The sequence below is a fragment of the Natrix helvetica genome (assembly GCF_964273705.1).
Source record: "Natrix helvetica genome assembly, chromosome: 4".
Classification (NCBI taxonomy): Eukaryota; Metazoa; Chordata; class Lepidosauria; order Squamata; family Natricidae; genus Natrix; species Natrix helvetica.
In genome coordinates this window covers 25504126-25520610 of record NC_138550.1, presented here as the reverse complement: position 1 = coordinate 25520610, position 16485 = coordinate 25504126, and the positions used below count along the sequence as shown (strand labels likewise).

The 16485-nt window shown below is 38.8% G+C and overlaps 1 protein-coding gene across 3 annotated transcripts; it reads left to right on the top strand.

Moving 5' to 3' along the window:
- The first annotated feature begins 5226 nt into the window (after positions 1 to 5226).
- On the top strand, positions 5227 to 14698 carry LOC309391390 (uncharacterized protein). Of its 3 annotated transcripts, XR_014175265.1 has the most exons (5): positions 5227 to 7286; positions 9711 to 9796; positions 12984 to 13026; positions 13284 to 13475; positions 14538 to 14698. XR_014175265.1 is itself a non-coding variant. In XM_081951788.1 (4 exons), the coding sequence occupies exons 1-4, from the start codon at positions 5879 to 5881 to the stop codon at positions 13382 to 13384; spliced, it is 1635 nt and encodes a 544-aa protein (XP_081807914.1). In that variant the 5' UTR covers positions 5227 to 5878; the 3' UTR covers positions 13385 to 14698. The 3 variants fall into 3 exon arrangements, 2 of the variants coding, with proteins under 2 accessions (XP_081807914.1, XP_081807913.1); XM_081951788.1 differs by having other exon boundaries at positions 12987 to 13026; positions 13284 to 14698; XM_081951787.1 differs by having other exon boundaries at positions 13284 to 14698.
- Positions 14699 to 16485: the final 1787 nt, after the last annotated feature.

The window sequence follows — 16485 nt, the reverse complement described above, 5'->3', positions numbered from 1 at the left end:
GGAGATAACTTTGAGGCAAAGATTCAGGAAAGATTACCTAAACAAAAAGGACCAAAGCATTCCTCAAGGCTAAAAAGGAGATAACATTAAGAAGAAACTCTCTTGACACATTGAGGAGCAGGGGAAGGAGCAACTCAAACTTGCAAGATTATGTTGCTATAGTGATAGTCTATCTCAATAAAATGCAGCTCCAGTATTACTGTATTTTCTGATCTGGTCTACCACAAAAGTCTCATATGATATGGAGGTGGCTTTTCCTTTCAGAAGTAGACATTATTTGTCCCCAATTTGGTACCTTATAGTAGACAACAAGCTCCATTTTTGCCTACTTTTATATTAATCATCTTGTTGCCACCAAATTGAAACAAGCATATGGACAAGCAAGGCAAGTCTTCACCTTTATGTCAGTTTGAACAGATTGAATTCCAGCTTTTAAAAAAAGAATCAGTAGGAAAACATAAATGTATACATCCCAGTGCATACAGTATGAGGGAGCTGGGTTGGGGAAACTCACAAGGCACAGTTTGGTTCTCAATACTACTTATACTACTTAACAAAACTACTATGGTTGTTAGGTGTTTGTTTGGGGACTGGGTATCATCAATATGCTGATGACATTTGAGTTCTTCTCTATAACATCAGAAATAGAAGAAAGAGTTATGATTTAGTTATGATTTGAAACTGGTGCATTTAGGAAATAGAGGAGGGCCAATAAATTGAGGTTGAATCTTGCAAGACCTTGTGAGGAATTACCGGATATGGGAATTAAGAACTTGCCTGTTTGCCCTCATTTAAGAAGCTCATAGCTTGGAAGTCTATCTAGAGTCATGGTAATCAGTTATGGCACAATAACCTATGTCATCTGGTTCTGGGGTGCTTGTAATTTTAGTTGTATAACAGATCCTGGTGGATTACTGCAATGTTCTATGTGTGGTACTATCACTGATTTTATTACAAAAGTAACCACTAATTTATTCAGTGGAATGCCCTAAATAATGTACAGTACCCTCCAATTAGTTACTGAGATAGGTTAAAGGTTTTACTTTTGACATAAACTATTTGGAAGCACATACAGTATCTGACAGACGTAATCAAGGAAGATCTTCCTGCATGTGCTAAAAGCAAACATTATCTTGCAGTTATTTTACAGGTGGCTCCTCCCTACAAATTTGTGAGGGCCTATTGTTACACCTTTTTTATACCTGTTGATAATTTGGCTTTTCTTCCAATATTTCGCTGATTGAATGTTGTATTGTTATTTTTGTTTTCCTTCTTTTTATAATTGTTACTTTTAAATTGTTTTAGTTTAGTGGCTGTACTATGGAATCCAAATTGTTTTATCATAAACTGCTTTTTTAAGATTCACAGTATGGAAAAACAATATATGCATGTTTTTAATACTATGCACTTAATTTATTTCCAGTATTTGTACCCTAATCCTACAAGTAACAATAATATATATATTTGAAATTCGAAATACTTAATATTAATTAATGCAATTAAGGTTTAATGTATTTTAAAGTTAAACCTACCTTTATTTCAATCTTGCCTATCTAAAATATGTATACAGATAGTCCTTGGAATAATGGAGCTTGACCATTGTATGTTCATGTGATGATGGCCTTAAGAGAAACATTGATCCTCCCATCCCTGCTCCCTCCAGTGAATCATTAAATAAATATGTAGGTCATTACATGAAGCACTAATGGGTGCCTTAGAGGTGAGGGAGGTCCTGGGTGGATTGCACAGGCATACCCCGCCCCAGCCCCAGCTCTCCAAAGGTCACCCCATCCCATGAGATACTCTGTGTGCCGTTTCCCACTCCTTGGGTTCTTATACTGTAGTAGGCCTTTTCCCAACCCCACCAGGTCCCTGTTGGGTTTAAGCGGGGAAGAAAGTGCCTAAGTGAAAACGTTGAAGGATGGTCCTCTTCCCCCTCTCCATAAACTTTCACAAGATAAACCAAATGGCTAGCATTTCCAATACCATCTCGTGCCCCACAGCAAAGGAGGAGGGACAGCGTGTCTGAAGTTGGTGACTTCTAGGAATTAAAAAAAGGGAATCCCGAATGTGCATTGGGAAAATTGAGGTGCTCAAAAAAGATGGGAGGAAAGGCAATAAGGAGGGAACATGCATAGCTCCTGTTTGGCTTCCTGCACAGCCAAGCTATTTGCAAATTGAGGGTGGGCATGCATGCATCCAATTATGCTTTTGTAAAAGCAAATGCACACTAATGTTGTAGCAACATTACGTTTTTAGCCTGAATTCAAAGACTACCTATAATTTAAAAATTGAATAGTGTAGAAACTTTAAAAATGAAACATTAAAAAGGAAATAAAACAGAAGAATAGATAAAATAACAAATTGCAAAACAATCAAATCTTTTTTAAAATGTGGAATTGTGGCAGATCTCCTAAAGCAGGAAAAAGCCACTTTTAATTTTTATTCATTTTGTTGGGGGGAGGGACTTTGTCTTTTTAAAAAAATCAGCTTCTAGGACAGGGATGTCAAACTGGTGGCTCGCAGGCTGGATGTGTCACACACAGGCCATGCCTACCCCAGCTCCATGAAGGAGAAAAACTTCTCGAAACATCACGTGATACAGCAAGTTTGATACAGGTGTTCTAGGAGATGATTGGGGGGGTTGGTTGGTCCTGATCTGAAAAAATAGACAATGCCAAGATACATTTTGGAAGCAGAAATCAAATGAAATTATGACAGTAAATAAAACAAATGTAAGTGATTGTAGATAATAATTTATATAACAGTGATTAATATGATCAAGGTATGTCCCCTGCCAGATAAGTATGATTTTTATTAACTGTGATTATGCAGTCCTTATACATGCTCATTCAGAACTAAATCACATGATATTTATTAAGAGGAAGTTAATTTCTCTATAAATTTACAATATAAATATTAAGCTTTAATATTGCCAATACCCGCCACATGTGATACAATGTCTTAGATTTTGAGCAGAGGGAGAGAAAATGCAATTAACATATGTGGAAGAATAAGGTGCTAAGAACCACCCCTCTTCCTACTACCATGAAGATCATGAATAGAAAATGCTAGTTTTGAATTACTTCCCACACACAAAGAGAAAAAATGGTAGATGAGGAAGAACAGTTCTAGATTTATTTCCAACCTATGCCCCACTGGGTCATCATTTCAGAGATATTTGCTTACCTAAAAAGAGAAACAGAATGACTAAAGGTGAGCAAAGAAGCAATGGGATCAGGAGCGACTTCCTGCTGGCTTTCCCATTGAGTTTCCTTGAGGGAATCTGGCAGGAAGCATGAGAGATCTTCCTTTCCCTATCCTATCCTACCCAACAAGCAGGTAAGTGGCTGCAGTTTGGTGGGGGAGTGGGTAATTACAAGACAGAATGTTGAAAACGAAGAGCATGTAACTGCAGCAGCAGCCACAGCTTTTTAAAATTCTTTCCCTCAGCAGTCTTGGGTCTCAGAGTTCGGACACATTTTGCAAATTAGTCCATCTGCGGTCTCTTGGTGTAAAAATTGTTGCTCTACGATACACTGTTTCATCTAGTTTAAACATGATAGAGTTTGGATCAATCTACTTGGTATATATTTTCATATGACTGCAAATAGACGTGGGTTTATTCATGCGGGAGTGAACAGCTGGTTAAAATCTTGATTTTGCTAAGGGAGAGAGGAGGAGGAGGAGGAGAGAGAGAGAGAGAGAGAAACTCTGTGTGTGATAGTTTAGCACAATAGTGTCAAACTCAAGGCCTGGGGACCAGATATCTTCCAAACACAACACTATAGAAGAAAATTATTGGCAAGGAGTTTCTGAGAGTCACGAACAAATCTTCACACTAATTAAACAAACAAATTGTCTGCTGCAAACTCCACTCCCCTTTCGCTCCTTTTTATTCCCTGTGGGAGGGGCCATTCATCGTCTATCTGTGCCTTTACTTCAGAGTCGGCGCTTGTTCCTTAATTGTTCCCTTCTCCTGGCAGCTCTGCGCATGCGCACATCAAGAACAGGCTCCAGTTATTTTTCTGCCCCACTGATCTCTGAGACTGAATGCAGCTGATAACTGTTGGACAGACCTGGCCCCATCCCTGCCTCTGACGCAGAGCACTCATCAGACTCCAGGACAGGCCCATGTTGCTCCCCAACCTCCTCACTGTTTGAGTCTGCTACCAGCTCCGCTGGCCACTGGCGAGCCACAACAACCCAGCCCGCAGGGTTGGAAACAGTAAAGGACCGGCCCGCGATGTCTCTGACAGTGAAAACAGAGCACAGGAGTGCTGTGTGCACTCCTCCCGAGCTCCGTTTTCACTGGTAGAGGGTTGTAGGAGGCCATCGCACCCGAAAACGGAGCTCAGGAGTCTGTTTTCGCTGGTGGAGCACTTCGGCCACCACAAGAGCTCCCGACACGAGTGATGTCGAGCTGGCCATGCCCACCCTGTCCACGCCCACCCCAGACCCCAAGGTCAAACACAACGCCCTCAATGAAATTGAGTTTGACACCTCTGGTTTAGCATATATACTGTAGCTTTTTACAGTGTACAAAATGTCCTACTCTGACAAATTTGCAATCAAAAATCTGTCACAGGAAATCAAGTAGAGAAGTAAAAGTGGGAATAAATACAGAATTTATACTTAATTGACCGAAGAAAAGAAGAGCCATGCTAGGTGAGACCTGATGCCAGTCTGTTTCAACATTTCGGTTCCATAGTGTCCATGCATAAGTTCAGTTATGGAATTCTATATGAATGGATGCATAAATTAGCCAGTTGATATCAACTAACTTATTTTATGTACTTTGTTCTTCATTTAAGGGTTATCCATAAACAATTTGAGAATAAGATGAGGTGAGGTCAAATAGTATTAATAAAAATAGAACATGTTAAGGATGAAAATGATGACCACACTTTCAGGTTTAATCCAACAACCTTGTTCCCAGTATCTTTTCAGGGCAAAATGTCATTTCAAAATGCCACATGAGAAAAACTATGAAATAATGTAAACAATGTAAATTAACCATGTTTTTCTCCAGACAGAAGTACACTTTAATGTATATGATATTCTATGGATTTTAGTAGAACTTAAAGTTTGGAAGAGTTTCATATTTCAGTTAAAAGCAGATTGGAGCAGTTTGGTCTTTGATACCTATTTTTAAAATACCCACCTTACACACTACATACTATAGGCATCTTGTAACAGTTCCATGATGAAACCATAATCAGAGAGGATTTTTTCTTATGTCTATATTACATATAGTTGTTTATATTACAACTGGAATACATCTTTTGTACTATTATTTTCTGGTTAGAAATTCCTTCTCATGTAGCAAAAAAATATATATGATAGGAATGTTTCATGCTGGTGAACATATCATGCCAACACAACATCCTGTTCTGTTTTTAAGCTTGATTATAAGTACATTCTGCTCTTATTATCTAAGATTTAAGTACAAAATATTTTCTGACAACTTTTGAATAGTTAGAAAAATGTTACGAATCTTTTGATGTGATTAAAGCTAGATCATTCCATAGTTGTCTTAAGGGAATGCTTCATGGGTTATAATTAGTCATTATGTGTATGCCTGCATTAAGAGCATACTTAATAATTTGTTCATATTTAGTTCTTTATTCTATTTAGGGAACTGGTTGTAAGGAGGAAACACAGATTACACAAGATAAAACAAAAAAAGAAACGAAGGAAGAACAGAAAAATAAAAAATGCTGTTATTACATCAGTGGACATAAAATCAGATGGACACCTAATTCCAAGTGATGGGGATTCATCACAAAGTGAGCAAGAAAATTCAGAAGACAATGAACAAACAGAATTAGTGTCTGGCCATCCAGATGAAGCTAAAATTGATAGTGAGAATGACTCAATGAAGTATAATCATTTACAACTTTCTGAATTGCAAAAAAAGGAATTCCTTGATTCTGTTGTGGTAAATTCAGTGTCTTTAAAGAAGTCACTTAAAGCAGATATTACTGAAGATGCGTCACTATCAATTACTCTAAATGAAGATATAGCTGGCCAATTATCCAATTGTCATTTATCAAATGGGATTAAAAGCATGTCGCTTGAAGAAAGTGACAGTAACACTTTAGATCATAATCAAAATTCATTTCAACAATCAGATCCAAATGATGCAAGAAAAAATATATTGACTGATAAAGAAAACAAAAATACATCTGCTGAAAACTTGGTCCAAGGAAACCAAATGTTAAGCAATGAAGAGGAAACAACTCTTCCACATCCACATGGAACTTCAAAAAGTAATGAAATGAATTCCTGGGCTTTCTTTTCTTTTGATTTGATTGATGAACAATTTCAGACAAAGACAGAGAAAAATGAATCCTGTTTGACTTGGCCTGAGGATGTATTTAAAATGTTTGAGCAAAGACCAAAAAAGGTCAAAAGGCCTAAGAAGATGCTTTCAGATACAATAACAGAAATAACCAATCATAATTCTAGCAAAGAATTAGTGAAAGAAAACAGTGGAAGACTCCTGCATGAAAATAACGATACAAGTAGCTCTTTGTCATTATTGCTGATGGAAAATAAGCTATATGAGAATGATAGTGAATTTGTCAGAGAAAGTGGAAAGAAAGCCAGTTTCACAACTGATGAATGTATATTAGCTTTACCAAAGAAAAAAGAGAAATATAAAAGGATCTTCAAATTGGCCCCAAACTTTGATTTACCACGGCATATTCTTCCTAAAAAGAATCAGAAAGTGCTAAACAATATAGATACAGTAGCAGAGAAAGAAGACATTTCAAATGAAAAAATGATAAGAAAGAACAAACAATGCTGTGAACTTCAAGCATCCAATTACAATGCAGTAGCTGAATTTTCTGATTTTGATGTGGAAGTTCCCTTACACAATGCAGACGAATCTGTGAATATTTCAACAAAAGAATCTGATACTCCAATTCATGAATGTACTTCTGATTCCTGCAAAGCTCCCTCATCAAGTGAACAAGAATTGTTTGAATGTGATGAAACAATAGAAATTAAAGAAAATAAAAAGATATCTCCAGATATTTCAACTACTCAGCCAGATATTTTGCATTCAGTTAAACTAATTACTGAATGCCTTACAAACACTATGGCTGAACCTTTTGAAAATATGGAAGTGATTAATGAAAGTGAACAAAAAGTAAATTCTCAGATCAAAGATGTTCAAGATTCCCCATACACAAAATCCAGTAATTTGGAGCTTCCTTTATCACTAAGAGTTGTACTTCAACTAGTAGAACTTTTCGGTTCTCCAGGAGTTCCATTAGGTAATTATTAGCTAAAATAAAGTTGAGAAAAATGTAGAATTTCATATAGTTGAAGTTTAAAAAATAATTTAGTAGTTTAAACTTCACCGTGCATTTTTAGCATTCATTGCCTTTTTATACAGAAGTTAATTTTATTGCTTATTTTGGGGGTAAAATGCCAGGTTCTAAAAACTGAAAATTCCATTTTGATGTTAATGATTAGGATATACCTTCATGAACTAAGAGTATCCTCATAAAAATCATGTGCTTAATTTTTAGATTTCAGGCTTGCCAATTTTCAATTTAAATTATTTTCTGTGTATTTAATTATTTTACGTGTTTCTTATCATAGCCAGTAAATGGGCACATCAATTCCACATTTGCTTAAGCAACGCCATAGTTTTTGGTTTTCAAACATTTAGTTCAAGTGAGAAAATTGATATTTTAAAAATATTCCAGCCCTTGATGCCTTTTCTCTTTGAGAATGTTTTACAGATATGGTAGGACTGTTCAAACTATTCTGGGAGTGTTTTGCTTATAGGAACAATGTCAACATCACTACAATAAATAATTTTCACAGTCTTGTTGATATTCCTTATTCTGGTCACATGATCTACTATTCAAATTGTCACCACACTGACAATAGGTTAATTTTGCCAGTTAGTAATACTAGAACTTTTAAATGAGACCCTCTAGATGTTTTTCCCCATTAGCTTTACAAAGGATCCTACACAATATCACCTCTAGCTTATTAATCTTTTTATAATAACATGTAAATTCTATGACTCACCTCATGTCACGTTGCTTCAACATATAGACTGTGAAAATTAACTAATTGTGTTGAATGAATCTTTGGCTTCTATTTTAAAATTCAATTTAGTACAACTGGATCAACTGCTCCTTGGCTGAAAAGAGAGTGAATAATTGACGAAGGTGAAAACACCTACTGGTGGTACTACCACTGAGATGCCATCTTGCAGTTGCCTAAGTCAACTTTCTTGATCCAGTGAGCAGCAACATTCAAAATCACAGCTCAGCTCCAGTCTAGCTGTTGGCCACTCTCTCTGCCAATAATCCCTATTTTAAATCTTAAGAAGCAGTTCCCAAATAAGTTCATTATTTCATCCAAAGCGGAATGGCAATAGCAGCAACTGGTCTCTAATAGCAACTGAGCCAAGACCATGATCACCATTAATGCAACACCATGCTTGCTATTGAGGTGAATTGCGGTTGATTGCTCTTTTCAATCTATTACCTAAGATGAAATGGCTCATAGAGCCTTAAAAGCCAATTATCTCTCTCCAAAGAAAACTGCCAGAACTCCAACTGTTCGTTTTAGAATATGTTGTTTTGGAATATGTTGCCCACTTCCAAATGGTTCTGGTGGCTTCCCAAAAAATCTAAACCAAAAAAAAATCATACGCAGTTGGCTGGCTACAGTCCAAGTGAGGAAAGCCCCATGAAGAATGCATCTTTTTTCACTCTCTCCTTGCCTAAATCTATCAATAACTGTTAAATTTACATATGCCTTTCTCATCCAAGTTGTCTTTCCCCTATTGTTTTGTGAAATCCATTTAGATATTATGGTTCCCAATTGTTCATAATTTTTCTAATGTTTTTTTCTTTAATTATACCTTTTCCTTACTGCACTACTGTATATCTGTTGCAGTAAATTTAGTATGTAGTGATGATGTGATAAAGGACAAACAGTAGTTCAGAGACTGGATTCAGTCTGTATTGAGTTGTTAAGTGAATCTGGCTTCCCCATTGACTTTGCTTATCAGAAGATTGCAAAAGGGGATCACATGACCCAGGACACTGCAACTGTCATAAATATGAACCAGTTGACAAGCATCTGAATTTTGATCCCATGATCATGGGGATGCTGCAAAGGTTTGAACTATGAAAAACGGTCATAAGTCACATTTTTCAGTGCTGTTGTAACTTAGAATGGTCACTAAATGAACCGGTGTAAGTTGATGACTATCTATATTTCATATTTGACTATTGAAATTATATTGTAACAAACATTTTCTATCCTGGATTACATACCTTCATTTAATGCCATTCCAAAGCATCAGTATATAAACTAATAACCAATTTCAATAGACAATAAATGAAGTCACTCTGCATATTTTATTTTCATTGCTCTCAATGTAATATCTCCAATAATTAAAAAATCTTTTTTCAGTTTTCATTTCATTCAGCACGAGACCCAATTTTAAGTTAATAAACCTTAGGTAAAAAAGTGATATGTAGAAGTGTGAATCAAGCTTTAATAGCTCAGTTATCTTGCACATTTAATGTATGCCATTAATTGTAGCATCATAATTAAATAACTACTGTGCCCTTAGGCTTGATTTGCAGTCAAATGACTGTCACACCTATTTAATGTAAACTTTCAATGAGTAGATTAAAAACACTTTGTGTGATCTTGTTTTGTAGATATTTTATTGCCAAATAATTATGTAGTTCCACTTGACTGGGAAATATCAAAGGAGCTCTATCTACAGTGGAAGACATCTTTGGAGGTATGGCCATTACTCCCTTGTATATTATATAAAATAATTGATGGATGTTAGTCATCTTAAATTATACCACAGGTGGGTTTCTGCCAGTTCTGACCGTTTCGGTAGAAGAGCTTCCACAAATCTACCGTACAGGTCCAAAGAGGTTCCACCGGTAGACCCGGAAGTCACCTGCTCGTTCGTCCTACCTGTTCCGCTGCAGCTCGCTTGCTCCCCCGCCCATCCGCACTAAACTAGCCCAGTCCACTGCTCACTGCTTGGTTTGGTTTAGCCTCCCTGGACGTCGCAGCAGCAGCCCCAAGTGCGCCAATTTCGATGTTTTTTGCATCGGGGCATGCTGCCAGAGGGAGTGAGTGAAGACCTTTTCCAGATTGCTGGTGGTGGAGGTGCGGGCCCGTCGCCCCGTGCTCAGCAAAGCAAGTGCGGGGAGGTCCTTTGCACCGGCCAGAAAAGGTCTTCCTCCCTCTTGCAGCATGCCCTGATGTGAAAAACATCAAGATCTGCGCACTTGGGGCTGTTGCTGCGATGTCCAGGGAAGCTAAACCAAGCCGTGCGCCTCTCCCAGCTGCTTTCACGGCTTCCCGCAGCATCAATAACCTTCGCGCTCTTCTCCGCACTCTCCTTAGCTCTTTGCGACTGCAATAGACATCCAGAAGCGGCAGGGGCTATTGGGCTGGAAACCCAAGCCCATTAGCCCCAAAAGCCGCTTCTGGACATCTATTGCAGTCCCGAGGAGAGTGCGGAGAAGAGCGCGAAGGTTAGGTTTACTGGGCAACATGGGGGGGGGGAGGCTGGAGCAGTTCTGCTCTGAATGGAGGGAGAGGAAAAAAATTTGGATTCTCCCTGCTGCAGCCTTTAAACTAAATTAACCTTAGCTGGGAGGGAGGGAGGATGGCTGGGCGCAGTTTGGTGCCTCCCGGCTAAGGGTGGGAGTGCCTGAGATGCCACTGGGAGAATGTCCCCTTTGGGTTGCCGGGACAGCAAATTTCAAGGGAAAACGCAGCTGCTGGAATCAGTGCACCACTGTGCCTGCAACGTAATGCTCTTGTAACGTAAGCCTGCATTACCGGGAGTAGCAGAAGGAGCAGCAAGAGGCTCCACCACCACCACCGGTGTCCAGCGTCCTTCTCGGGAGCCTCGAGTTGTGGCTCTTTGCACATCTCTCTCAAGCTTCTCTCAGGAAGTGAAATGGCAGGTGCCCCACTGGCAGAGCCTCCGGGTGAAAGGTGAGTGAGCTGGGTGGAGAAAGGGGGAAACTGCTGGAGCTGCATTGCCCCCTGGATTCGGGGACTTCTGCCCCTCGTACCACACTTTGCAGCTGCTGGAGGCCCATGCGTACCTCTTCAGGGTGATGGGCAACCTGGTTCTAGGGATTCCCCCCCCCAAAAAAAAATGACCGCCCGCTTGTCTCTCCAGATCTTGCGGCTTTTTCAGGGGTTTCTTTTTTAAAAAAGCCTCTTCAGAGGAGCTTGAAAACTTGCGAGGTTGCTTTGGGAGGGGGGGGCAGATGGCCAGCTTTTCCCCCCTCCCTTCCCTGCGCTCCTACAGCCTCAGAGCCAGCGGGGAGCCTAAGCAAAGAAGGAGGCGGACAGCTGGGCAGAGGAAGGGGGAAACTACTGCTACTGCTGGAGCTACGTTGCCCCGCTGGGTTCGGGGACTTCTGCCATTCGTGCCACGCTTTGCAGCCACCAGAGCCCTGCACAGACCTCTTGCTCCGGCGGCTGTGTCTTAGCCTGTGCCCAGGGGCACAGGCTAGGACCAGGTACCCTCATCTGTTTCTCCCAAAGGTGCTTTTCTTCCTCCAAGAGGCAACTGGACTTTCTGCTTTTTCTTTGAAGACCTTTCACTTCTCCTCCAGGAAGCTTCTTCAGCTCTGAGGAAGCTTCTGGAGGAGCTGAAGAAGCTTCTTGGAGGAGAAGTGAAAGATCTTCAAAGAAAAAACAGAAAGTCCAGCTGCCTCTTGGGAAAAAAAGCATCTTTGGGACATCCTGGATGGCCAAGAATCCCCATAGACATCCCTCATTCTAGCTCTCTGATGCCTCCTAGCCTTGCTTGCCTTCCATCCCTTGTGGTGGCCACTCTCCCAAAGCCCATGATAGTTGAGCATCAATAAGTCTTCTTGTAGTATCAAGGGTGGCTGAGGGTTCAGAGGTGGCACACATCCATGGTTTCCTGGATATTTGGGAAATCTAAGCTGGAGAGACCTGATCTGTCCCAAACTTTTGAAGCTGGTGAGCTCTGGATAAAAGTCAAAACCTGAGCTTGCTGCTGACCTAGAGGTTTTTGTTGAAATCCTGGTTCATGTTTTGGAGAAAAACTTATTTCACCCTAAACCTGTGACTGCTTCATCAAACCTTAGAGTGATTTAGAAAGAAAAAGAGAAAGGAAGAGGGAAAGAAAGAAGGAAGGAAGGAGGGAAGGAAGAGAGAAAGAAAGAAAGAAAGTGGGAGAGATACACACAAGAAAGGAAAGAAGGAATGGAGGGAGAGTGAGAGGAAAAAAAAGAGAGAGACAAAGATAGAAAGAGAGAGAAACAAAGAAAGAGAAAGAAGGAAAGAGAAAGAAAGGAAGGAAGAAAAAAGAGAAAAAAAGAAAGAGAACTTATGACCACAATTTAGGCCAAAATTTTGGTTGCTAAGCAAGAGCATCATTAAGTGAGTTTCACCACATTTTCCAAGTTGGCCATGCCCACATGGTCACATGACCACCAAGCCACTCCCACAAAGGCCACACCTACAGAAGAGGTTCTAAAACCCACCATTGAATTATACCTAATAATTTATGCAAAGATACATAGCAGTTAGTAGACAATAGCAATAGCACTTAGACTTATATACTCCTTCATAGTGCTTTACAGCCCTCTCTAAGCAGTTTACAGAGTCAGCATATTGCCCCCAACAATCTGGGTCCTCATTTCACTCACCTCGGAAGGATGGAAGGATGAGTCAACCTTGAGCTGGTCAGGATCAAAGGAATCTAAATGCCTGGCAATGTGAGCAAAGTTAGCCTGCAACACTGCATTCTAACCACTGTGTCACCACAGCTCACGACAAAATGGATGTGATGTTGGAATAGGCATTGCTTGTTCCTTTTGTGAGGTCCTACGTTGCTAAATAATGTGTCCCCCCCCCCCCCGTGGACAGAAGAAATATAAGATGAATATTGCATTTTCCTTTATATTTTATTGCAGAAGAAACAGGAAAATAACCTATTGAAAGAAAGTTCCTTGCTTGGTGAGTACAATTTTGTGACTTTTTACCTGATTTACAACCAGGAGGAAAATATTTGTTATAATACAACATTAGAATAAGGTTAAAGTGGCGATACTGCACCAATGTGTAGAGCCAGGTAAGCAAGCAAACATAGATTGATGCTGGGAATTGGGAACTGGGAACCCTGTCCTCCTGCTTCTGGCGAAAGATCCTGAAAAGCACAAAAACAAAGACATGTAAAATCCTTACGCTGTTTTATATTGTTTCTTTATCTGTAGTTGCTGCAGCTGCTGTCCAGGGTTCAAATAAGGATGGTCAAGAAAGAAAATCTTCAGAGATAAACCCAGAAATGCCTTTGGAAAAACCATCATTGCTATGAAAAATTGTTTGAAGCTAAATAATCAATAAGCAATAATGCTAGCCTCTCTGAAATTTTATTTAAAAACAATCAACCTTTTTTTTGCAGAAAGGTAATTTCTTCCCATGTTTTGATTCTGTTAGCTCAAAGCTTTGACCCATTCTGAATATGGAATTCATAGACTGGACTCCCATAGAGTGAACATGGTTGCTTCTGGTTTTGCGGTAGTCTCATTGAGGTGAACTTTGCATTATAGAAGAAATGTCAGGGGATGAAGAAAAAAAGAAAAGGAAAGAAATGGTTTGTTTTAGAATATTCCCAAGAGAAAAAAGTGGCTTTACCAAGAGAAGATCAATATTATTACTGTGGCAATAGGAATATATTTTTTTAAAAGCCATAATTGCTGAAGATGTGTGTTATTTAATATTGTTGACTACCCATAGTTGAGTGTGAAAATCCTCTAGCATCTTACCACTCTGTTTTAAATTGCAAGTTCTTGCCTAACTTTAAAAGTGTCTTATTAACACTATATCAATATTTTTATTTATGATCAGAGCATAAAATTTGGCTACAAGCTACGCTATTCTGTGTAAAGCAGATGCAAAAAATCTAATTATCCAGAATGAAAGGTTATTTTATTTAACAAAACTACCATGATAGTAATGTGGAGAAATGAATTAACTGCTAAGTAAAAAAAAAAAAAAGCTAAATTTTGTGTGCAACTGAAACAACATTATACATAAGCCCCAGTAAAATGATGTCAATTTTATTTAATTGCAATTGTTAATGCCAGTATATGAATTATAGTTTGAGTGGATGAAAAAGTTGTAAGATTTTAATACTTAGGTTTGATCTTTCACTAGATGATGATGATGATGATGATTATGTAGTTAATCTTTGGTGAGGTTCACAGCCTTTGGGGCTGGTTGGTAGCCTAACAGCTCGAGTCCTAACCAAGGACCTAGGAACTGTTAAGGTAACGTCGGAGGATATAAGTTGTTCCTAGTAGGGTGGTTTTTTGTAGAGTCAGAATGTTCAAGACAGGTAAATTTAGAATTTCCAAGTCCTGGTATTTTGTGATTTTTTTCTTGCTGTTTATCTTCAATTCGTGCATCACCAGGTATTGCAATGTCAATGAACCATACTTTTTTCTTTTCAATTATTGTTATGTCAGGTGTGTTGTAGGCCAAGTGCCTGTCAGTCTGGATTCTGAAATCCCACAAGATTTTGCCTTTCTCATTCTCTAAAACCTTCTCAACCTGATGGTCCCAGTGGATTATTACTATTACTATTACTATTACTACTACTACTACTACTACTACTACTACTACTACTACTACTATTATTATTATTATTATTATTATTATTATTATTATTATTATTATTATTATTATTATTATTATTATTATTATTATTATTATTACAGAATGTGCTTGCTTTTTGGCTTTCCCTTGGGTGGACTAACAACCACCTAGAATAAAAGTAAACCACAAGAATCAGCAAAAGTACAAAGCATCAAACTTTTTGAACCCCTATCCGAGTCACCTGCTGCTTTTGAATTTCATTTTCAAATAAAACTGTGAAGTGTGATTGTCATTGTTAAAAGGACAAAGTGAAAAAATGTGGTTTCAACTGTTTAAGTCATGTAGGTAGGACTCCCCCCCCCAAATTAAGGGATATAATATCATACATTTGGAAAGGGCTTGCAGGCCTTCAAGTCCATTCTCCCGATGAAAGTCATATCTGGCCTAAGGTCTATCCAGCCTCTTCCTGAACATTATCCAGTGAGAGGAATTCCTCCCTATGAATTACTGTGTAACTCTTCATACCATTAGAAAATTTCTGTAAACATTTAACTGGAATCTGCTTGCTATTATAGTAAGATCATTACTTTATGTCCTGCATACTGGACACCCCTTTGGTCCTAGAAGGCTATCCTATGTCCTTCAATAGGTATTTTACAACGTTAGACAGACATGTCCTCATATATCTTAGTTTCTAATCCCAAGATTATCCTTATTGCTTTTCTTTCTATCACTTTTGGTTTCTCTGAATCCTCCTTAAAATGTGGTATTTAGAACTGGACACCATGCCAAAGGTAGGACAGAGCTGAATTATTTATTTTTATTATTTCTAAACTATATTTCAATTAATTTAATCTATGAGTACGACAAGTGGTACATTCCAACTCCTAATAAAACACGAGATCTATGTACACAAATAGAATTGCAATTTGGTGAGCATTTAGTTGTACAGTAGTTTGCTTTCAGGTTAAATAGTACATAGTGTATTGTTCTGGTACAATGCAAGTACATAAAGAGATAAGTGGCTACTTCATTATAAGAACAGTAAATAAAACTCTAAGGGAACAGAGAGGAGAGGGAAGAGGGAGAAGGGGAAGAGATAGAAGTAACAGTAGTAGTTAAATAATACTGGATAACCAGTAATATTTAACTGGAAAATAAAAATAAAATAAGCAATATAGTGTTGCAGGAAATTAAGGGACTCAGATATCGGAATCAAAAGAAGTTGTTTTATTGGCTCAGTCCCCTTCGCATTTCCAATGCTGCATAAGCTGTCATGTCAGGGTGGCTCTGATTATCTCGGGTTGCTGACAGCTTTGCTTCTCTGTCAGCTGCTCTTCCCTTTTCTGCTGGATCCAAGCATCCAGCTTGGAAATTGTGCAGATCCCCCATTTCAGAACTTTAATTCCCCCGGGCAAGCACACTAGTTTCTCTTTGTTTCTAATACTCCACGAATTGCATGACTAGTAAATATAGTCATTGGCTGCCCACAAGTCAATTTATTAGCTTCCTTGATCAGAAGAGCAGTTGCGACCAGGATTTAAAGCAATGTGCCCCCCCCCCCCCTTTTGCTACTTCATCGTTGTTTTGACAAATAAGCTGTGGGTTGTTGCCACTTCCCTTTTCTTGAGTCAAGAAAGATTTCTCAAGGTTGGGAAGTCCCTTAACATGAGCTTGAGGCAATGCTTGCTTTAAAATCTCAAATGCTTGTTTTGTGCATAACAACCTGATTAAAAATGACACTCGATACATGCTGGCCTTTTGCCAGCATGTATCGAGTGACAAAATCAGTGAGTATTTTCTTTCCAAATAACCCCA

What these genes read in the sequence shown, in the direction of transcription:
- LOC309391390 (XM_081951787.1), top strand. Translation starts at nt 5,879, where the DNA reads ATGAAGTATAATCATTTACAACTTTCTGAATTGCAAAAAAAGGAATTC. An exon ending in TTCTCCAGGAGTTCCATTAG is followed by an intron (nt 7,287 to 9,710) that starts GTAATTATTAGC and finishes CTTGTTTTGTAG; the next exon opens with ATATTTTATTGCCAAATAAT. An exon ending in GAAAGAAAGTTCCTTGCTTG is followed by an intron (nt 13,027 to 13,283) that starts GTGAGTACAATT and finishes CTTTATCTGTAG; the next exon opens with TTGCTGCAGCTGCTGTCCAG.